Source organism: Leptidea sinapis, chromosome 23 (genome assembly GCF_905404315.1).
Source record: "Leptidea sinapis chromosome 23, ilLepSina1.1, whole genome shotgun sequence".
Taxonomy (NCBI): domain Eukaryota; kingdom Metazoa; phylum Arthropoda; class Insecta; order Lepidoptera; family Pieridae; genus Leptidea; species Leptidea sinapis.
The window spans coordinates 9,701,713-9,726,696 of record NC_066287.1 but is presented as its reverse complement, the minus strand read 5'-3'; the positions used below and the strand labels follow the sequence as shown (position 1 = coordinate 9,726,696).

Below are 24,984 nucleotides of genomic sequence, written 5' to 3'. Positions count from 1 at the left end.
TCTATAGTTAACTCAAGTGTTACACATTTATTTAACACAATATACTTTTTAATGGATTCAGTCCCAATAACATGAGCACGAAAAATTAAACTTTTACACATAAACCTAAAGTAAGAATACAGCTATGAACACACATTTTAATCCCATAAAAAAGTATTCTTTGTAAATAAATGCTGCACAAATGATTTGATCTATAATGGCAAATGTAAGTTCCTACATTCCCTTTTTATTGGTAACAATTAGTAATGTATAAGTAATGTATAATCAATTGTATATTTTTTTTCTTCTAGTCAATATTAGATTTGTATATATTTTAAATTAAATAAAACAAGTCATTTATATATATAGATTGTATATTAAACAAAATCAGTTTTATTTCTAAATCATGTGTTGTGTAAATATATAAGAGATCCTGGTGAACTTTTAGATGTATGTACAATATAACACCATGACAACATGGTAGATGCCTATGATACAAATAAAAGTTATACAGCCTTACAAATAAACTTTGTATAAAACTTATACCTGAGAATAATCAAGAATATGCAAAATGTTAACAAATAGACATTTTGCTTTTTATTCATTTAAGTATTGGGACGTATAGCAATTCCCACGTTTATTTGCAAGTCATCCGGAAATCTTCAGAATTACCAATGTATTGACAGTGTTGTCAGCTGTCTCAATTGTTATCCAAGTTTATTTGTATGGCCGTAAGATTTGAGACGTCGCGTCAGTCCGAATTGAAGTAAAAGAATGGCAGAGAATGTAAATTTTCAACCAATCCTATCTGGAATCGGGGAAAAAGTTCAATTTGCAATAGATCCTCTCTGCTCGTATGTTATTGTAATGAACTATGACGTCATTGTACACGCTCACTACGCACGCCTACGTGACAGGGGTTCTGCGTCAGTTGACTATTTTTTTTCTTTTCAGTTACTTTTTCGGCGTTTTAATATTTTCAGTATATAAACAAAAACAAACTATCAAATAAAAAATAAAAAAATATATGCATATTCCCAATTAAAGCATGTGTCATATTAGGTAATTTATAAAATAAGTCAATCATAGAAAACACTTAAGCTAGTAACAAAACGCTGATTTAACAAATTTAAAAAGTCTAAATCACAATAAAAATTACTCAAAATGGCGTCTATGAGAACCAACTAAAAATAAAATAATATTATTTACGTAATAAAAATTAAATGAAATATAAAATATTATATAGTTTTAATGGCATATAAAAAAGCTATTGAGTGATCGAAATAATATTAAATTCTAAACACGAAAGTTACACAAAAGAGTTTTTATGTGGGCTTCCTATAATAATATCTATTGCAGTCTTACGACACCCTTTCAGCTTGGAGTGTATGTATAGAAATAATATTTGTACAAAATATTGTTTTTTTTCTTTGGTCACTTCGACAATTAGGTACATATTATTAGTAGAACTATACCTACTAAGATATAGTTTCTTAAAGTACAAACAAATTATTCAAAAATAAATTTAATCATCTAAATTTTTAAAACCGATTGAAAAATGTGAGAAATAATAACTAACATATTGTAACAGCTATTAAAATATTATTATATTCAGATCAAAATGAAATTTTTGTTCCGCGTCTTTTCATATTAAAGGTCCAATTAGTACCTAATCCAGCAATTCTTCGGTTGAACCACAAAAGATGGAATACTGTCGTAACTCAAACAATGTCGTGTTCTCTTTCCTTCATTACCTAAAGCTAAACCGAACAACCAAACCAAACTCCAACCAAAGCTTACTTAAAAAACTCAAAAAAATAATTATTTCATCTATCACACTCAATAATATAGAAAAGAAATCTAGATTAGGCAAGTTCAATATTTACTTACAACATCAAGAAAACCGCCATAACAGGACTTTTTGCGTTAATTACAAAGTTCTACTGTATTATATTTGAAACCCTGCACATTGAGAATGGGACAGGCCGCCATCTTGGGGACGTTACAGACACTTCAAAAATCACCAGTACTATTTGACAACTGACATCATGCATACATTCATATAACAAAAATACACACTATTCCAACACGAGGGGATTATAAGTATAATGGTACAATCATTGACGTTATATACGAATATATGGACATATTTTCTGCAGTCTGATAGGGGAATGGCAGTAGGTGAAAAGTGTGAAGCAAAGATAATGCAAGCACACTTTTCTCCTGAGTCAACTGTCACTGTCCGAATTCAACCTAAACTGAATAGATGTTTTACATTGCTGCTTATTGACCAATAATATTTTAAACAGCTGAAATAAAAGCGGCAATGTATAGATATAGCAGTCGAAGTTTATTATGGTGTAATTTGTGGCATGTTTACATATTATATTCGACGTGATTTGTCTATATCACAGGTTCTCAACGTGGGCGATAACGCCCCCTTGTGGGCGTTTGAGACTTTCGGGGGGGCAGTAGAAGAAACAGAGAAAATTAGGGGGCATTGAGATGGCGCAGATGGGGCGTGGGTAGATTAAAAAATATAGTCTAAAAAGGCAAAAAAATACACGAAAATACTCTAGAAAAAAACATATTCTCAAAGTGGGAGGGGAGCAAAATAAGGTTGAGAAACTATGGTCTATATGTATACATTGGGTACAATGGTCAAACTGATATGGATGGATTGATGTTTATGATATCATAGAAATTGGATGATTACCTCAAAACAATCTATAAATTTTACAACTCTGGATGGGTGACAATTTATTTTTTACACTTGTAACATGTTCTGCTAAAGACTTTCTACTATATATAAAAAATTTAATGTGTCGCTTTAACATTTGCGTCCATGTATGTTTGATTATTACTAAATGTCTTCCGAGATAACTCTTCTTTGAAATAATCAATAGTTCTCTGTAAGCCCTCTTGTAAAGACACCTGAAAAAATAAATACAATGTTACATATTATCAGGATAATGGTGTTTTTACTGTTATAGACTTAGAAAATACATGACAGTACATGATCAATTTTGATTTGTCAATGTGTGAATTAGCTTAAGGTTTAATATTCAAAATACAAAGGAGCCAATGCCAAGCATGGCTGACTGTTTACGACTTATCAATCAAATTCGGTTACAGTAACAATAAATTCGCTTTCCCTTTCTATTTAGCTGTATCTCCGTTGAGTCCGATATACGCCAAAGAGGACAGGAGATGTATTTTGATAACCAATGTATCAGATTGCGTTATTTCCACATGTCTCCGCTTAGCTTTGCTGGAAATGGATAAAGCGGAGAAGAGAGGAGATGTCTCATTTGTCTATAGAATTATGTGCCGCGTCGAGCGATCAAGTGGCGCGGCGAAGATGCGTGAAGGCGGGCGCCCTTTTCCCCGTTGCTATAAACACAGCTCACATCTCCTCTCTGCTCTGGTGGAAATAACCTGACAGCTTCGCACCTTGTCTTCTCTCCGCTTTGGTGGATACCGGACCTTAGAGATGTTCCTCTCTCTTGTTTGTACCATTGTCGACCTTAGTGGGAAATATTTAATTTCTATATTACTATTTTTTCCTAGTTTTTATTCTCCTAAAATAATCTGTAAATAAATACTTTTACCATAAAACCAATATCTACCCCTAAGTGCACCCCTTTTCATGGTCCTTCGAGCCGGATTAATTAATTTCTCTTTTGTAATTGATTAGTAATTTGTTTTCGTTGTTACATGATTTTAATTAATTATTGTTTTGTAATTTATTAAATGTATGTGAATAAATTATGACTATGAATTAATGAACTTAGATTGTGAAATGCACAAAATAGCGTCAGTTTCTGCATGATTACATTCTCGCATGTGCGCGCATACCAATTCCCAAGTTCGTACTTTGACATATATAAAAGCCTGCGGCATATGTGAGGTTTACCTTAGGAGACCACTTCAGGTTTTTCTCAGCCACAGCGATGTCTGGTCGCCGCCTCTGCGGGTCGTCTTCGACCGCGGCGCCCGTCGCCACCATACTGCGACACCCAGGGACTAGATTCTTTATAATCATTGCGAATTCTGCACAAAAAACATGTTTGTCCAAATGTATATACTTTTATAATAAATTCCCAGTCGCTGTTCAGGCATTATGTATAAATAAATTTAAATCTTTTATAAAAAACTGGCTCTGTCGTAAATCCACACTACTCCACAGATGAATATCTAAGCGATCGGACAGCCTGGGACTAGAGTATGATTATTTTATAATAATAGCTTCTGCAATAATTGTATGATTTACCAAATAGAGCGCAAAAAAGAATGCTGGGAGAGTTTTTTTGCATCGTTTCTTCTCTCTCAGTGCGCCCTTTGTTTCCGAAGCGCTGGTAGTGTTTGAACTGACATCAAAAAGAAATTAAGTGCCGGTCAGGGTTCCGAACTGAACCTAAAATTCTGAACAGCCTCCACTGACGTTACTATAACCAACTAGACTCCCAATCGCCTATTAAAAAGTCCTCGAAAATGTACGAGCGGCGTTGTATTTGCGTTTTAACATTTATTTATACACATAAGTTTAAAGCATTCATTAATTAATACCTTATTACGTCGCACTAATGTTCAAAATCTATTGTATACGTTCATAACAACACGAACGCGTTTTAGCAAATTGAAATGTGATTTATTTAAAACTAGCTGACCCGATAAACGTTGTATTCCCATATAAATTATTTTTAGAGTGAGACCGTTGCTTGGACATTGCAACAATACTTTATTTTTTTAAAATAAAAGAATTTTTCTGAAATAATGGTAGCCTAAGTTAATCCTTATTACATCAGCTACCTGCCAATAAAACTCCCGTCAAAATCGGTCCAGCCATTTCAGAGACTAGCCGGAACAAACAGACAGACAAAAATTGTAAAAAAATGTTATTTTGGTATATGTACCGTATATCTTCATATACATGTAGTAAAAAACGGTTATTTCAATATTACAAACAGACACTCCAATTTTATTTATATGTATAGATGATTAAACAACCGCCATGTTACACAACTTTTAATCGACTTCAAAAAAGGAGGAGGTTCTCAATTGTTATGTTTCTTTTATTGTTTGTTACCTTAGAACTTTCGACTGGGTGAACCGATTTTGATAATTATTTTCTTATTTGGAAGCTAGTGCTTCTCGTGTGGTCCAATTTGGTCCAGATCTGGCATGCAGATGGCATCCATGAGAAAACCATAAAAGTCTTAAACTTGCTATAAGTAGGTGCGCGAATACAAATGGACGAATAACTCAATAAAGCGCAGATTAATTAGATTGTATAAAAATACGCAGTTTTAATAACGCATTTCAATGCATATTATATCTCTTATTTTTGGAATAACTTTTTTGGAAGTCGGTTATTTTTTTTTTGTTAAAATTTTTATTAATTTATTAGGGGCACTTGCCTAAAATACGACACTACATCCGTGTTAACTTTGGGCTGTATTTGACATTTGGACAGTTTATCACGGATTAGGACGAAACACTTGTCATTGCGTGGCTATGTATTTAAAGCGCGGTCGAACAAATCTGAACGAAAACTCTGCCTAATAGATGCAAAGGCAGAGTTTTGTTTCAGACAATTTTTGAGCGTGATGGTGAGTCTCATTGTTTAGTCTACGTCAATGAGCATTACAACTGCCCGCGTAAATTTGAGACATAAGACAATTATAGCTATGGTAAAACCGGCTCTTTTGCACAACGGCGCCGTGAAGCATTAATGTGTGAGTATTATTGTGTTTCGGTCTGAAGGGCACCGCAGCTAGTAAACTTACTGGGCATATGAGACCTAACATCTTGTCTGAAGGTGACGAGCGCAATTGTAGTGCCACTCAGAATTTTGGGTTTTGCAAGAATCCTGAGCGACACTGCATTGTTATGGGCAGGGCGTATCAATTACAATCAGCTGAACCTCCTTCTCGTCTCGTCCCTTTAATGTACTAATAATAAAAAAAACTCTTACGTCATCATGTAAAAAAAGCTATTCTTCTTTGGCGTTAGAAAACGGAAATCATTAATTTTTTTTCCTCGTATTTTACGTTTTTGTAAAACAATATTGTAATAAAGAATGTATTAATTAATACAAGCACTGAAAATATTATTATAACGCATAATTTGTTAACTATCGTGTAATTATATATCATTAAATTATTTTTATACAATTGGAGAGAAATTATTTTTTTATTTAAAAACTTGTATAAAAATTGAAATTATTTAGTTCTCGTCCATTGGTTGCGGTTCAGTAGACATATGAGTTACGAGATACTTAGTAGCTGAAGTATGATAAAAATGGTCTAGTTGACCGGCTAACGTCAGGGTGTCGAAATTGCGTGACGATGACGGTGCGATTTTTCCCTGATGCGCCAAAAGAAGTTTAACTTTAAAAAAAATTGCTGGACAAACACTGGACATTCCACCTCCGCACGATACGCCACATGTTAGGATATCATCCTCACCATCTGTATGTGTCCACAGTGCAAGTTTCAAGGAGCTACTACAAAGCTGTGGAATGTGCTTCCTTGTGCGGTGTTTCCGGGACGATACGACATGGGTACCTTCAAAAAAAGCGCGTACACCTTCCTTAAAGGCCGGCAACGCTCTTGTGATTCCTCTGGTGTTGCAAGAGATTGTGGGCGGCGGTGATCATTTAACAACAGGTGACTCGTACGCTCGTTTGTCCTCCTATTCCATAAAAAAAAAACATAGCAAGTTCTATTATACCTTCTATAGTGTGTTCTACTGGATTTCCTATATTGACAGGTAACGAGTAGGTCGACGCCATAAGGGCTAGCAGTCCATCGACTAGGTCGGAGACATAACAGAATGATCTTGTTTGCTTTCCATTACCGTACACCTGGAATAAGAAAATAACAAATTAAAACGATTTTTATATTGCTCAAAGTTTAAATTATAGGTAATGTGGATATAGTATGTTATGATACAAGAGCTCACGGACAAGTAAAAAAAATAAGTACTCCGTGTCACCTTACATAACAGTGTAGCACCAAAACAAGCCGATTAACGTGTAAATACATAGCCCCACGCACACACTTACACTACTACAGGCCGATAGGCGGCCATTATGTGAATTGTTATCGTCTGTAACAGATAAGTTTGCGTCTCAATAAAATATTTTAAAAATACCGTCATGCGTTGTGAAAAAGTGTAAAAACGATACTATATAAGTATTTGTGGCTATATATGATTATTTAAGGGAGAAAAAATTGTGTAAGTAGTAACCCTTTAACCGCACACACACTAGCATAACGGTGCTTCACTTGCTAATATCACGGCGCGGAGTCCTTTTTTTACTCGTTCGTGACAAGAGCTAAGTTGCTTACGAGTTTCATACGCACTTTTTCAACACACTTGAGAGGAAAAAACAAACATGTATTGCATAAATCGTTCACAAAATTAAAAAAATCGGTTATGGCGCGCAATTTTTTTTGTACACGCGCCAAAAATAAGGTGCATATATTTTTTAACAAATTATTGTGAATTTTAAATAGTTTGACAATAATAATAAATGTTTTTTCGTCTTAATTAGGGACATTTATTTATTCCAAAAATGTAAATGGACTTTCAGCGGCATGAAACCTTTTTGCGAGCGAATTGTTTAAAATTACATTTTTTAAGAGATAAAGTGCCGAGACGAGTAACACGTACATCTGACAGTAGGTAAGTGATGCCCTGCGCATTCTTGATTGAACCCAAAATTTTGAGCGGTCCCTCGATCCCGATTGCACTCGTCATTTTGAGACATTGGATATAAAGTTTCAATAGCCAAGTAATTTCACTAGTTAGGCCGTATGTCCACCGCGACCGTCACCGGGACGTCACATAGAACAGGATTATTTCTGGCTCAGAGCATGGTGACGCGACGGCGATATTTTCTCCAGCGCGACGAAACAAAACTAACTAAGGAATGGCCGCGTTCAACCGATCACAACAAATATCGAGCCATGCATTTCTTCGCAAGAGTTTATATTTGGACCACATCCTTAGATTTATCCTACAAACAATCTTTATTTTTTATTCATTCCGCCATTATTCATCTTCAAACACGAGACATGAGTCTCATCAGTTTGACGAGTCAACATCTCCTGAGGATGTCTCGTGTAGAGGGGAAACAAGTTTTGAACAATTGTTTGAAGACGAATATTGGCGGAATTAACACCCAAGAAAACTGAAAACATTTGGATAATTATGGATTTCCGCAAAATAACGCCTACTTCAATAAATTTACTCTACAAGTCCAACTATTAATGAAGAAAATACCGTATTTTTTTTGTGTCCATTTTTATTTATCATAAGTACTTAATATATTTTCGATAATAAATAACTAAAAGGTATTGCTGTGTGACAAAGACGTCGTAGATGCACACGTGTTTCGTATTGCCGCCACTTCGGCCAGTGAAAAAACTCGGGCAGAGTTCTAGCGGAAACGCCGAACTAAGCGATATATCAGCGGACGGGATGACAGCGTTCGAGTGACGGCACTGAGTCAAAGTGCTTTGTGCCTGTTTGATATCCGCCATTTTGGCGCTGTTGGCCAAGTAGTGAGAGTCTGCGGTACTAAAACTATTGATGACAACCTCAGCAAACATCGACAGATGGTGGGAAACTATTAACAAAAAAAATGTGATTACTACGGTGATTCTTGAAGTATAAATAACACGGAAACACGTATTGTACGTTTCTTCGCAGCCATTTGTATTATACGTCAGAATTAGTTCTCTGGACGCTCGCGAGTGGCGCTTCAAATAGTTAAAAAAAAATTGTTGTCAAACATATTATACTATATGTTTGACAGCTAATTTTTTGGTATAAACAGCGTGTCCAGTGTTAGTTATACAGGTCGGTGACACACGGCCATAGTATATGTATGTATCGCTAAATAATCTCCGTCATTTCGTTCTTGGTGACGTCCCGGTGACGGTGGCGGTGGTCATACGGCCTTAGTGCTATCATATTATCTATGTGGTATCTTTTACAGCCATAATAATGACAGACTTACCGTAATAGTTAGATTCTGTAAGGCTTGCATCACAAAGTTGGAGACCACCCTGCCATCAGACACGTGCATCCTCGGACCGTAAGTGTTGAATATCCTCGCCACGCGCACTGTCACGTTCTCTTGCTTAGCGTACGAATACGCAAGAGTTTCTGCCACTCTTTTCCCTTCATCATAACACGCTCTTGGTCCTGAAAGATTTAGAGTATTAACTTATTACTTGCGAAAATAACTAGATGTAGGCATTTACAATATAATAAATTCAAATAAGAAAAAAGTAATATGAAAAATAAAACTTGTGCGTCTCGGGACGCTCGACAGAAGTAATAACTTAAACTAATCTAAGTTGAACTATTTAATATTGAAACTTGAGAAGGCTTAGGTTATTAATTAAATTTTATGCAATTTATTATTTTTTCTTAAATATGAATTTTGTGTATGTACCTACATTATATGTATCATTGTTTAATCCTATAAAAGTAACAATTGGTAAGAGCTGCCGTATGCGTGAGAGAAAGGGAAGTCAGACACACTGGTGCGAGCGCCGTAAAGCGTACCGATACGAAGCGGTTTACCCTCCCATAGGCAATAAGAAGTTATCACTTCAAAAACAGTGTGTTCTTAGAAGCACATGACAAAAACGATAACTTCATCAAGGCGAGGTGAGACCGTTAATGTCACCTCAGAAAAAGAATTTAATAAAATTCAAATCACACCGTTCCAAAAGAAGTTTCACTTCAATAATGCTACGGAATCAATTTAAATTTACAACGCCACGCAATGACAAAGTGCTCAGTGAAAAACTTTCTAAATGACAACATATCCAAACTTAAAGAGGCTGGATTGTCGTAATTCAGGTAAGTGCCCTTTTGAATAAACAAAATTGTGTTACTAACTAGTATTAAATAATTTTGCTAAATTTTCATTACAATTGCTAAAACAAAATACATCGCCAATATATTTCGCACCACAATAGACTTTGAACATTGCTGCCACGAAATAAGGTTTTAATTTGAATGAATGTTTTATTGTTATCTGTATAAGTTATTGTATACGTATATACAACGCCACGGGAAAATTTTTGACGACCGTTTCAAAGGCGATTATGAGTCTCACATATTTATAAACTGAAGTGGCAGTGGGCAGGGCACATAGTTCGACGGACAGATGGCCGTTGGGGCAGTAAAGTCCTCGAATGCCGACCACATACCGTACCCCTACAAGATGGACCGAAGATCTGGTCAAGATCGCCGGAATACGTTGGATGAGGGCACCGCAGGGGCGATCGTCGTGGAAATCTTTGGGGGAGGCCTTTGTCCAACAGTGGCCGTCTTCCGGCTGATGATGATGATGTAAGTATTACTATACCTATTGGATTGACGTGCCCCCAGTAGGATTCCGGCTGAGGATGCACCATGGGATCTCCATACACCTCAGATGTACTGGCTATTAATATTTTTGCTCCGACTCGTCTCGCCAATCCTGATGGAGTGAAATAATTGTGAATTTTGAGTCAAGCTGTTTCTGAGTTCCTTCACTTTGCATAATAGTAGATGTTATGGTTAAGGTTTAAGTCAAATTAAACGTTAACAGTAACGCTGACTTTAACATAGACTGCGGAATATGTTGCACCATCGTATTCCTTGGCATAGTTAAAGTTGCCAAGAGAAATATCGAATATTTATTTGAAACTTTTGACAGGTCGCTATTGAGCTATTTAACATTAACCTTAATCGGCGAAGATTGGACGGTTACGGTTAACAGTTAAAGGTATGACGTCATCAAAATATCTCAGGTGGTGCAACACATTTTTTGCTTAGTAGTTTAACAAGTTTTTTATTGCGAAAGTTGATGCAACCCAGCCATAGTCTCTTAGGCACTCTTCGTCACTCAGCATACTCTTAATACCTATCTATTCGCAATGCAAACATTCCAACCAAATGAGGTGAGCGGGCCCGGGAGCCTGAAAATATGAGAGTTAAATACCTTTTTTTTTTGGTGGTGTTAAGTAACCTGGTGTTAAGTGATCACCGCCGCCCACATTCTCTTGCAACACCAGAGGAATCACAAGAGCGTTGCCGGCCTTTAAGGAAGGTGTACGCGCTTTTTTTGAAGGTACCCATGTCGTATTGTCCCGGAAACACCGCACAAGGAAGCTCATTCCATAGCTTTGTAGTACGAGGGAGAAAGCTCCTTGAAAACCGCACTGTGGAGGACCGCCACACATCCAGATGGTGGGGATGAAATCCTAACTTTTGGCGTGTCGTGCGAAGGTGGAATTCGGCGGCAGGAATCAGGTTAAACAGCTCTTCGGAACACTCCCCGTGATAAATGCGGTAGAAGACACACAATGATGCGACGTCTCTACACAACGCCAAGAGATCCAGCCGTTCACAGAGCACTGAGTCCTCGACAATTAGAGCTGCTATACGTTACACGCGGTCAAATGGATCGAGCAGATACTGGGGTGCGCCAGACCAGAGATGACAGCAATACTCCATGTGTGGCCGGACCTGCGCTTTGTAGAGCGCTAGAATGTGGGCCGGCTTGAAGTATTGCCGTGCTCTATTGATGACGCCCAGCTTCTTCGAAGCCAATTTGGCTTTGCCCTCCAGATGGCCACGGAATTGGCAATCGCTCGAGATTTCAAGACCCAGTATTCCGATACTAGGCGCGGCTTTAAGAGAAGTGTTCTCGAAGAGCGGTGATACGACAAATGGGGTTTTTTTAGTGGTAAACGCGCAAACTTGAGTCTTCTGGGGGTTAAATTGGACAAGGTTCAATTTACCCCATTCCGCGACCTTCTCGATAGAAGACACAAGTTTCTCCCGGCACGGATTGATTTCCCGAGAGAGACCTGCATGGCCCGTGTATACGGCATCACCAGTGCTCTCGTCCGCATAGCAATGTATGTTGGAGGTGTCCAACATATCATTGATATGCAGAAGAAACAGCGTAGGAGATAGCACACAGCCTTGGGGCACTCCAGCATTCACGGGCTTCGGGTTCGAGCAATATCCGTCGACAACGACCTGTATGCTACGCCCAGTGAGGAAGCTGGAGGTCCACTTGCACAAGCTCTCGGGAAGCCCAAATGATGGAAGTTTTGAGAGGAGCGCCTTGTGCCATACACGAACAAAGGCCTTCGCTATATCCAGGCTAACTGCCAGGCCTTCTCCCTTGCTTTCAATAGCCGCCGCCCATCTATGTGTTAGGTATACCAGAAAATCACCTGCCGACCGTCCATGACGAAAGCCGTACTGTCGGTCGTTGATGAACTGGTGACCCTCTAGGTATACTAAAAGCTGGCGGCTAATTATGCTCTCCATGATTTTAGAGAGCAGGGAGGTGATAGCAATAGACCTGTAGTTCGCCGGATCCGAACTGTCTCCTTTTTTTTGGATCGGATGGACAAGGGCTGACTTCCATGAGTCAGGGACTACGCCTTTGGAATATGAGTGCCGGAATAAACGCGTTAGCACCGGCGTCAACTCAGGGGCACACGTTCTAAGCACGATTGGAGAAATGCCATCCGGCCCGCTCGACTTCCTGACATCCAACGAAAACAGAGCTCGCCTAACAGTTTTCTGTCTGAACTGTACTTCAGGCATAGAGCTCTGACACCGCGGGATGGTCGGCGGTGTTTTTCCGTTGTCGTCAAGTGTCGAGTTGGAGGCGAAAAGAGCGCACAGGAGCTCGGCTTTCTCTTTTGCCGTATGGGCCAGGGTGTCATTCCTCATGTGCAACGGCGGCATGGACGGCTGGTTGAAGTTACCAAGAGCAGCTTTCGACAACGACCAGAACTTGCGTGTTCCGGTCGGGTAACTGGAAAGCTGCTCGCCGATTTTGACGACGTGCTTAGACTTCGCACGGGCGATTTGCCGCTTAAAAAATCTGGAGACACGGTTATATTTCCTCTTAAGAACTTTGCAGTTCGGATCCTTTGTGCCCAGCGCCGCAACCCAAGTTCGATACGCCTGTTTTTTGCAGTCAGATGCTGCTTTAACTGACGCATCGAACCAGGGCTGTGATCTGCCACCGATCGGTACTACAGAGCTTGGTATAAAAATATCCATGCCCTGCAGTATCACATCGGCTACTGCAACGGCGCAGGCACTAGGATCATCCGAAGGGAAACAAAACTTGCCCCAAGGGTAGGGTGCGAAAAAGGAACGTATCCTATCCCAATCTGCTGACTTGTAGTGCAAAACGCGGCGGGTCGCTGGTGGTCTGCTTGGCGTCGGATAGGCACTACACTCCTGACCAGGCAATGGTCGGACGTTCCGAGAGGACTACGATTTCAGCGGAGGGGATCTGTGCAAGCACGTCGTCAATTGCCGCTTGAACGCAGCCCATGAGATGATCGGTTTCTGCGTTACCACTATGGGACCTGTAGACACACGCATAGATACGGACGCGGTCCTCTAAATCTACGTGGAGCCAGAGAGTAGACAGGTCCCTACCCTCAAAATTGCCGAGACGGCGACAGCAGATATCCTCCCTAACGTACACACATACCCCGGCATGAGGCAAAAAATTGTGCTCAATTTTGTACCCGGGGTGCGTTAAATATGACGTATCGCTAGGTCGAGATATCTGCGTCTCCGTAAGGAAACACAAAGCTGGCTGCGCCGTCTCAAGGTGGTGGTGGACGGCGTTTAAATTGGAGTGAATTCCCCTGATATTGCAAAAGTCCACGTTGAGTGTGGAGCGGGGTGCCGTGGTGTTTCTGCCTCGTTTGTCCTCGGTCATGCGCGGTTCTGTGCCCACCCCAGAATACGAAGGGCAGCCCGAGCGAGAGTGCTCGGGGAGGGATTCTCCGGCTCTGGTAGAGCCGGTACCCTCCTGGGGTAATAACTCTTTATGGACCGCTCTCATATTTTGTTGGAGGGAGGGGGTGGGGGTAAGGGATGGCCTCCGGTCCTCGACACTAACCTATGCGAAACATAGCGGCACTAGGCCGCTACTTCACGCCGGTATTCTGTGCGAGTGTGGTAATTAACCCGGACGAGTCTGGCCCGATTGTGCTGACGTCATAAGACGGCAGCGTGACTCTCCCACTTCTAAAAAGCCCTTAGTCGCCTCTTACGACACCCATGGGCCTGGGACTCCCCTATTCTTTTTACGCCCCGGGAAAAGTATAGGGCAATTTTTTTTTATTTTGATTTTAGATAAATTATTTTCATTGAGTTGGCTGAATGCATAGAAACCGTAGCCCTGATATGTCCTATAAAAATAAATCTCACTTCCGCGAAATTACATTACTGCATTTTTTCTGATTGAAACAGGACAAACAGAGATATAATCTAATATATAAAATTCTCGTGTCATGGTGTTAAACTTTGAACTCCTCCGAAACGGCTTGACCGATTCTCATGAAATTTTGAGTGCATATTGGGTAGGTCTGAGAATCGGACAACATCTAGTTTTCATCCCCCTAAATGTTAAGCTTGGTCCACACGGATTTTTTTTTTATTTTTTTTACATTTTTTTTTTAATTTGATTATGAGTCAGCATTAAAAAATACATACAACTTCAAATTTTCACCCATCTACGATCAACAGTTACTTTTGTATCGCGATTTTAATATCGGCAATACAACGTTTGCTGGGTCAGCTAGTAAACTATAAAAATTATTAAAATGTATACAAAGTTTATTATACGCACCTAGCATGTTAATTGTTCCTAAGGTGTTAGTTTTAATGGTCTTGACTGGATTCTGCATGTAATGGGGTGGGCTCGCAGGACTAGCCAAGTGATAAATTTCATCTGCCTACGGAAAAATAATAGATTATTGCATAATATAGCTGATTCTCCATATCTATTAAGTAAAATAGGTTTACACTGCAGAAGGCCTACATCCCGATGTAAAGATGTATTAGATGTTGCCTATGCGAGAACAGTACATGGAAAGAACATTTCATGAAAAATTAAATGTTTTCAGATCATTGGTTTGTGATAATTTAAATAATTACTGATTTTTTTTAACCCCATTCTTACATTTTTTTCTCTGAATACTTATCTCATTTGTAACTAATTCATTATAGTATTGTATAATAGGCGTATATAGTATTGTGTAACTTATATAGCTTCTAATTAGTTGTTAATTTGTATTACTTTTGTTTTGTGGTTTTTATCTTACCGCTGCTTACCTTTTAACTAAAAGTGTCGTATAAATTGTTGGAAACTCCACTGGTGAAAGTGTAAGTTTTAAGATTTGTTAATATTTAAGTATCATACTACTGTTTGTTTCCTATACATGAATAAATAAATAAATAAATAAGGAGTAAGAAACGCAAAAATAAAATTTCAGGGAAATCCTTCTATACCACCGCATTATATCTCTGGAGCTGACGTCGATGACGTCACATCGTCGCTTTGCTACGGTGTGCAAAACAAGCATCACTAGGATATTATTTTATTTTTTCAGTATTATAGATAGTTGTAAAGGTGTTGAGTTGTGATGCTGATTATTATCATTATATTGAAGACAAATCAAGTAAAGAACACAAATAAAATTTGAAAAACAGAATTTTTATGAACGATGCGGGATTCGAACCTGTATAGTAGATCCTGTAGATGAAGCCACAACCTGAGAATGGAACAAAGAAACAAAATTTTATAACGAGGCGGTACTCGAACGGTTAGCTCAGTTATTTAGAGCACCGGCACGGAACGCCGGAAATCGTGGGTTCGAATCCCGCATCGTTCATAAAATTTTGATTTTCAAATTTTATTTGTGTATTAATCCTAGAAGTAAGGGTTATCACTTTAAAAACATAACATATTGTCAAGTAAAGAATATGGGTAAAGAAAATAAGTACTTATTTATTTATCTGGCAGTTCTATTAAAGCGACACAGAACAACAGAACTATTAACAAAAAAAAAAGTCAAAACGTAACAATGAAAACTTCAATAACAAAGCAGTGAAAGCACGAAAATATCACATCTACCTAATGATAATGAAACTGCACACCGTACTGACCGCAACAGGACAACCGTGAGGGGTGAAAGGGGATCTGGAGGGGGCTTCACGTTCATTAAAATTTAAAGGAGGCAAAAGAGCAACTGGCTCTATCTGATGGATGACTTAGGCTGGCGAAGTGGCTGTGGAACGAAAGAGAAAATGGTGAGTGAAAAGAAAGAGACTTTAGGCTGCCTTTCTTTTGCAGACAATCCTTGCTTTTGAATTGAAAAAGTTATCCAAATGTTTTGAGTTTTCTCGACACACACGACGACACGAGGCATCATCATCAGGACATGTTGACTCGCCAAAATCTGGCACGAGACTCAGCGAATTGTTTAAAAGACAAATATTGGCGGAATTAACACTAAAGAAAACTCAAAACATTTGGATAATTATGGATTTCCGCACAGTAACGCCTAGTTACTATTTAAAACGGAACGCAATCCCGTATACTGTCAGCCGCATTTTTTGACGCAGCATTCAAATGATTATATTAAAGTTTTCTAGTTCATTTAAAAAAACTGTTGTTGGAGTACTGTCAAACTAAAAACTCGAGTGGTTTTGGCTAATCACGTGATCAAAGTACTGCGAATACCTTACCTCAAAAACGCCAGTGCTCACAGTAGAATATGGCGGTGATTTATGACGTCATATATTTCCCTAGGGTACTGCGGTAGTATAATGGCAGTCCATAACGGAGAGAATTTTTCTACAGTGATAGAACTGTGCAGTGCTCGCAGTGCATATCGGAACATACCCTATATACTAACGTCGACAAACAAAACGTGAGTGAGAGAGAAGAATATCTCTTTCGGAGATACTTCGCTAGATTGAACTAGTCACTAGTGACTGGAACAGATTAAGATTGATCCTAGAACCATTCTATTTATTAAGGATTTTAATTTTACACTCAAATTACTGCTAATATTTATGTGTAATAAAATACATTCTTCCTAGGTGATAATGTAGTTAAAGCAAATATACCACACAACCCAAGTTCCCATCCTTACCTCAACATAGAGAGGGTTGACAATATCATGGTGAATCATCTCAAAGTTTCGATGTCCAAACCAATGTTCAATGTTTCTTTTTCTTCCAGTGAAAAAATTATCAACCACTATAACCTCATGTCCCTGCACCATTAAAACATCAACTAAATGAGATCCAACAAATCCGGCTCCTCCGGTGACCTTAAAAAAATTTACAAAGATTAATTTTTGTAAGTTTTAGTTAGTTAGATAGTTTGTTCATTTTTGCGGGGTATATGTTCCGGAAATACAGAATCCGTGAATATGGAATGCTAATTTTTATGAAACTTTAGGGGATACGTACCTAGGTGACCATGTATTATAAATTATTATTATATATATAATTTTTATGGAACCAAATGGCATCTATTCTGCATCGAACTAAAGAAAAATTACGTAAATCTCAGAGTAATCGATGTACATACATAAAAAAAATACCGATCGAATTGATAACCTCCTCCTTTTTGAAGTCGGTTAAAAAAAAAACAATTTTCTTTTAGAAGTTTTCTCCATATTGATTAATTATTATCTAGAAAATGGTTTAAAGAATTTTGTAATAACTCCTCGCTTGGCAGTTTTTAAAAGCTCCTTCATTTGGTTGTAATAAGGTTTATTTTAATTTTTTATTAGTCCATTTGACAACGAGTTTGCAATGGTTGTTTGGTTGGACAACTATTGGATTGTTTTTTTTTATTAATATATTAATTATATGTACCGATTAGATCAGTGAATACAGAAATCTTTAGCCGGGAACATAGAAAAATGAAGGAAGTGTGAATAAGGAGCTTTTTCTGTAATATAACAACTCTAGATAAACACCATGTGTCTGATAAAAAAAAATAATGTGCTAATCTGCTGTCAGTCTAAGCAGACATGATACACATCAAAAGACATCAGTAATTGCTGCGAGTGGTTAGACTCTTCTAGAAATTCCTCTTTTACAGTCAACATATTAAGGTGTGTGTGTATTTCGGAGTTAGTAATATTATTATAAACCACTACCTACCACACTAACCAAAATACTGTTCTTAATATTGCATTCAGCAATCTTAAAATAACTTGCACTGTTCCAAAGCTGAATGCCATATGTCAAAATAAACATCTACTATTACTAATGACAATTAGGAAAGCGTCAGTTTAGGTAAGTCAAAACAGCACAGCGAAACATGGAAATTTTTTTAAATGCAAGGTTAATAGACAAAATAGTAAATTACAAGATGTAGCAAGAATAACGAAAACAATGAAATGGGACTGGGCACAACAAATAACAAGAAGACCTAGCAATAGCTGGAGTAGTCTGGTCACATCATTACCAGTGGGAGGCTCCTTTGTACAGTATGCCGGCTAGATGATGGGTACCACAATGGCGCCTATTTCTGCCGTGAAGCAGTAATGTGTTAGCATTACTGTGTGTCGGTCTGAAGGGCGCTGTAGCTAGTGAAATTATTGGTCAAAACTTAAACTAATGTAACATCTTTTGTCTCAAGGTGACGAGCGCAGTTGTATTGCCACTCAGAATTTTCGGGGATTTTCAAGAATCCTGAGTGGCACTGCATTGTAATGTGCAGGGCGTATCCATTACCATCAGCTGTACGTCCTGCTTGTCTCGTCCCTTATTTTCATAAAAAAAATCATGGTATCTGAGGGATGCAAAATGAAAAAGAGGCAGACCTACCACCAGGTGGATCAACAAATTAAGGAGTACTCTAGACCCGATCAACAGCCAATAAAATATTGTGGAAAAAAAGGGGGGCCTACGCCCAGCAGTGGGATGAAATATAAACTAGAATAACAGTTTTGTTTAGTTAAAAGTAGTTTTAAGGCTTAAATAAATAATTTTTATAAATATTATATATTAATAAATAACAATTATACCATAATACTCTAAATTGGGGTTCAACTGAAAAAGCTACCTAAAATAACAGCACATATTAATGAGACATAATATATTATAGATAGCACCGAGAATGATTTCACGAATTCTCAACCTCTTTTCACTAAAAATTAATACTTTTTATATATATATTACATAAAAATTTCTTGGCTGAATATTCACAATGTCAAATAATTTTAATCAAGCACTAGGTTATTATAAAAACACTTTGGAATTGACAATTAATTTTTTTACACCACCAACAAGTTGTGAGAAGCAGCAAGAAATTCAACTGTTTTTGCTCTTTTAAAATCATTATAATACCAAATAGTACTATTATCAAATAATTAATAACAATAACATTTACATAAAAAAAAGGTTGAAACAATTAAAGAAAAATATTCCATAAAAATTAATAATATGTCAAGGTAACAAGTTCAAGGATCATTATTTTTGTTTTTTATAAGAGGAGGCAATTGGGCAAGGGGCTCATATGATGGGAGGTGGTGAGGCAACCGCCAATAGACATCCGCAACAACAGTATGCTCTATGCTTGAAGGTCCCTTAGTTGTATCGGTTCGGGAAAACCACAGCCGGTTATTGATTCCAAAAAGAAGTTCCTCTAAAAAACTTGCCGCTGTAGAATACCAGTTGTCAACATGATGCAGATGGAATTTCTTCCTCAGCAAGTACAATAGATACAGAACCCCCATATTACATCATTCAAAACATCAGATATGTTTGAAGTGTGTAAGCAAAAAGCAATCATATATCGTGAACTTATAATGTCAAGAAAACATCTATATGAGAAGAGTTTAAAATCATGACTTTGGGTTTCTAGGTGGTCAGGATGAAAAGCTATTCTGGTTCAAACATTTGCCGACGATTTACATTGAAAATGATGATTGTTCACTAGAGGTTTTTCTACATATGTATACACATAACCAGGTGGTCAAGCGAGTAGTCCCTAGTATAATAAATAATTATAATACACTAACCAAAATTCTCTTTCGTTCTTTGTGCCCAAGATAACTAACTTCAGGATATTTTTGCGGGATTCTGCCTTCTAAAATTGCTAATTTCTTTTCTAATTGTTCAATTCTGGCTTTAGCTTCTTGGAGTTCTTTTTGTGTATTATCGTTTGCATTATTGAAATCCATATTTTGTTCTTTTTGTATAAAAACTTTCTTTGGTACTTTTAAAAAATTTCTGTCCTCTATCTCATAATTAGCATCATCATTTTCAATTTCTTTGCTTTTGTTTTCGTTGAGAATAAGAATTAAGAAAACAACTGAAAGTAAGGATTATTTTTAGTAACTTTGATAGAATCTTGCAAATTAAGTTTATATATACATACCTAAGACAATAACACATACAACTGTTATAGTTTTTCTAAACTTAAGAGATTGTCTTATCATGTCGGTGTTTTGGTTTTATTTACATTTCCTGTTTTGTGGAGATCCATAGAACTATGATAGATTTATGCAGATATAAAAATAATATTTAAATAACAAACAGTAAGTAATACGGTTAATACATTATCATAGTAACCTACTGACAGTGCAGTAATTTATATTGATTTTTCTATTAATTTAGAACATGTTGGAAATTCACAACAATCTCTATTTAGTATTTATGTATATAACCTATTGCTATTCAGCATTCACCTATCTAGTAGGTTATCAGTTTATCAGTAGTCACTAACGAGTAGGTAATGACGTATCAGTTAATTAGATGTATAGCTATAGCTGGGGGCGCTCCAGGCGTTTTGTCGTGTTATATTATTCTCATAAGAACTTTTTAGTACAAAATTATAAATAATTTATATTGGAATAATCAAAAATATGTTGTATCTACAGTATGTAGTTTAAGATATAGATATCAATGGTAATAATTTCAAAATATTTCATTAGTTTCTTTTTAAGACACGCGCGAACTACTTGACAGATTATTATGACTATGACAGTTGAGTGTTGACAAGTTAATACTCAAGAGAATATATCCATAAATTAATAGCCACCACAGACTGATAAGTTTTATATGAAATTCAGATAGCTTTCGTCACTGATATAATATAATTATTTTGTATACGACTCAAACACATAAGGGAACAAAACTTTAAAGTAGAATTATACCTTTTGCTAACGGCTTTAAATATTATTATTGTTAGTGGTTCTCATTAATAAAAAGATCAAGTCTATAAATATATATAATCACAGAAAACATAATAATATTCAGTTGTTCAAATCTTTTGAGTACTTTTATTCATCTAAGCAAGTGAGTTTAGTTCATAATAATAGATCCGAGTGTCATGCACGTCTCCCGAGATATCGGTTTGCTTGAAGACGGTCGAACCAAGTATTATGAAGGAAGGGATGTAAGAGCTGCCTTCGTTTATCTAAAGACTTCGGAACCACAAGACGGCGGAGTTAGAGATTACTACGAGTATGATTTATAATTGAATACCTGAACGAAGTTGTAATACAGCTATAGATTAGCCAACTAGAAGGGGTATTTTTCTTAAAGTGTAATAATTTTGCTAAATAAACCACGATACTTGTAAGGATATAGTTTTACTTTGAAACATTATTTTTACGTTACCTCAGAATATTGGGAATCTACTGGCATCTTTTTGTTTACTGTAACAAAACATAAAACTCATTCAATTAATTATCAAACCTTAAAGGTGTATTTTTTAAGGGAATAAATACGCGCGTAGTAATTACAGCTGTAGGTTTGCAATTTCAGGAGGAGTAAATCATATATCCGTTGACCTGCAAACGCCACGAAACGTCATGCCAGATTAAATAATAAGGATGTAGGTAACTCTTACCTATTATTATCTAATGTAAAACTTCAGTTATGCTAATACGCTTTCCTTTACTGGTTAATAAGTTGCCTGCTAATTGTTTAAGATAGAGTAAGTGCGCCAATTATGGATTTTGTGAAATAAGACTCAGAATTATAAAGATTAATCAGCCTTATATATTTTGAACATTTCGATAATTATTTGGTATCAAAAACGAATATCAGAATTCTTAAGAAACATGAACATCTTAGAAATAATCAACATTTGGACAACATATGGACCACAGTAAATTGGGTTCAAAATTATATAAAAAAATGGACGTGTTGCCTAAAATTAAATCAGTCAACTATTCGATAAGATTTAACCAATCGCTGGTACAGAATTCGCACACATAGTAAGCAACCATATCTTCTATGCCAGCACAGTCTTCATGAGCCCACCGCCTACATGATGCACATTGGATCAAAAGGCCATCACAATACAAACATTTACCATTTTGATTTTGGGAACAATCAGGACTTTCATCGGTACTATCCATGACTGAATAATCACTTTTATCAGAACTTGCAGACGATGATTTTCTTTGTTTTGAGATCTTTCTTTTCTTTAGGGCTGTTTTTTTGGCATTTTCTTTGGGGTTTTTTTTGGCGCTGTCTTTGGTGTGTTTTTTTTATGTTCTTTTGTATCGACGTTTCTAAATCTTGTTTATAAGGTGATGATGTCAAAATTGTGGGCTTGGTGGCCTTTCTTCCTCTGTTGCTGACAGTTTTCCTTAAACGCGGTATAGGCTGCAACTCCTTTGGCGATAAATATGATCTAGATGATGTAGAGGGACTAACTATTGAATCAATCATAGTCGGCGTTGGCACTCCTGGGTGTGCGGTTGCTTGATGATGTCCATCAACGCTCTGGGTTAATGGTTCATTCACAGATTGAGGTTCCGTAGTTACAACAGCCCTTGGCTCAGGTATCGGGTTATCGGGAATGATATTAACTGGTGTCGTCATATCGCGCGCTGAATCTTTAGAAATTTTTCTTTCCCTCTACTTCTGGAAGGTCTTCGTCAATAAAATCATGATCTTCATAGACGTGTCTATAAACGGGATATATCCCAGTTGCACGAAAACCGCTAATTGCCAATTCTGCACGCTGAGCTCTTATATAGGCTAGACCAAATAATTCCGCAATGTCAAAATGTGTTACTGCTCGAGGTTGCCAAGTACTTTTTTTTAATGGACCCATGAATGTTTTATTAAGTGGCTGCATTTTGTGACTTGAGTGTGGAGGCAGAAACAGCAAGTGAACATGGTTTTCTCTGGCTAAATCCATTAATTTAATATTTCTGGTGTGGCTTGCATGGCCGTCTAAAATCAGGAGAACCGGTGATGTAGCACTTGGTTTCACATGCTGTAAAATATGCTCGGACCAGTGAGTAAATAGATCAAGTTGTATCCATCCGGATGGATGACAAGCATGGATGGCGCCAAGTGGAGCACCTTTCATCAGTAGTGGATTGTCCCGTTTCCTCGGGAATATCATCATCGGCGGGACAAATGTGCCACCTGCACTCATACAGATCACACACGTAATCTTTGATCCACGTTCAGCTGACGTTACAGTTCCTATTTGTTTTTTGCCCTTGAGTGCATTTCTCCGGCATTTTTGATGGCACTACTGAAATGCCAGTTTCGTCCACGTTATATACATTGGTTGCAGGTTACTGGATTTTATCAAAAGAACTCTCCAACAAGTCAAAAAATGCGTTAAATTTTCTCTGTTAAATCCTTTCATTCTAGCGATTGATGTGCCCGTTGGACGGCGAAAGGATAGGTTACGATGGCGCTTGAGGAATAACCTTAACCATGATCTTCCCGCAGATTCATTATCTTGTGAAAACCCGTGCTTTAAGTTATTCTTTTCCGCTAGCTGGTAAGCCATAGATCTGATGTCCCTGCGTGTAAGAACAAATCCCGATTTTTCCATTTCTAGAATATAATCACATAATTCAGCTTCCAATTCACTCGGCAAAGTCGATTTTCTTCCAAGTTTATGGTTATGTAACGTCGCTAAGTGATTGTTCTTCCATTTTTGATAAGCGTAGTTTTGGGTACTCCGTATGTTTTTGATGCTTTCAAAAAACCCATTTGCTTATCTCGTATAGCTTTAATTGCATTTGCCATTGCATCTTTATCCCATATTTGTATGATCTTGCCTTTAGCTGTAGAATAGGTTAATACTGTTGCTAAGAAAATTATAAAAAGTATTGGATATTGCAACTTAATATGAATAATTTAAAAATAACTCACCTTTCCCCTAGTTTAATCCACTTTCCCAAACAGTAATATTTGCTGAAATTATGAGCTTACGAAATTAGGTAAAAAATTACATCGCGCGTTGATAAAAACGAAAAATGACTGCAGTGAACACGCGCGCTCTCTCTGCTCACCGGCAAGCGACTAGCGAGGCGCGGGAGGGGTGGCACTTAGCGCGCGGCGATCGGTGGCTTAATACGACGGACGGTTTCTGAGAAATGAAGGTAGTCCATATTACAAAACCAGTCCATATTTGGTGCACTTACTTCTTATAATTGTAGAAATTTAAACAAAAAAAGCGTGAGAATATAAATATTAGCCTCTAACTCTTTGTTAATAAATAAACGTAATTATACTTCATAGAATTGATAAAAAGTTGAGTGTCCAAAACTTCTCCAGAGCCGGATTTAACCGGTCTGGAGGCCTTGGGGCAACAAAGGAGTGGAGGCCCGCTGGCCCCAAATTATTTCCAAACAAAATGGACCATTTTCTTCAGTCTAGTTCAGTCAAGATTATTTTTTATTTGTTGATCGAAAATATGTTTCGTAATTAATTGAACCAGGCGTTACTTTGCGTAAATGTATTTCAAGGTAAATATAAAAAAAATAAAGAATTGGAACATGGAATCGTATACCCAATCTCCAAGGCTTCGGGCGAGTACCACCCATCTTAGCCATTGAGCCATTGGGATACTCCTTCAAGATGTTAATTGTAAGTGCTTATCAGGGATATATCAGATTTTGATATTTTACTGCTTGCCTGATAGAGTGAACAAATATAGATCGATGGTTTCTGGTAACATTTAATATAATCATGTTTGTACAAAGTACTGTAGGTGAAGGTAAGGCGTGAATAAAATGTCAAAGAAAAAGTTGTTTACTAGGGTTTAGTATTCAGACTAGCAGAATTTGAATTTTTTTTTCGAAGTCGCTATTTTTTTTTTTTTATGGAATAGGAGGACAAACGAGCGTACGGGTCACCTGGTGT

At 37.3% G+C, this 24,984-nt stretch overlaps 1 protein-coding gene and 1 long non-coding RNA gene across 2 annotated transcripts in view; one reads left to right on the top strand and one right to left on the bottom strand.

The window, feature by feature from the left end:
- LOC126971223 (uncharacterized) overlaps nt 1–24,984 on the top strand; it is a 274,489-nt gene that overhangs the window by 7,308 nt on the left and 242,197 nt on the right. The window lies entirely within an intron of this gene.
- On the bottom strand, nt 336–20,812 carry LOC126971210 (UDP-glucuronic acid decarboxylase 1). The gene is made up of 9 exons (XM_050817388.1): nt 20,234–20,812; nt 19,875–20,167; nt 16,986–17,165; nt 14,675–14,780; nt 10,376–10,489; nt 9,011–9,198; nt 6,715–6,847; nt 3,896–4,032; nt 336–2,913 (listed from the first exon to the last, which is right to left on the bottom strand). Exons 1-9 carry the CDS (start codon nt 20,292–20,294, stop codon nt 2,797–2,799), a joined length of 1,329 nt encoding a protein of 442 aa, XP_050673345.1. The 5' UTR covers nt 20,295–20,812; the 3' UTR covers nt 336–2,796.

Excerpts from the sequence above, each read along its gene's own strand:
- LOC126971210 (XM_050817388.1), bottom strand. The coding sequence starts at position 20,294 with ATGATAAGACAATCTCTTAAGTTTAGAAAAACTATAACAGTTGTATGT. Across the intron at positions 20,168-20,233 it reads TGTATGTGTTATTGTCTTAG|TTGTTTTCTTAATTCTTATT; the intron begins GTATGTATATAT and ends CCTTACTTTCAG. Across the intron at positions 10,490-14,674 it reads AGGAACAATTAACATGCTAG|GATTGGCGAGACGAGTCGGA; the intron begins GTGCGTATAATA and ends TCACTCCATCAG.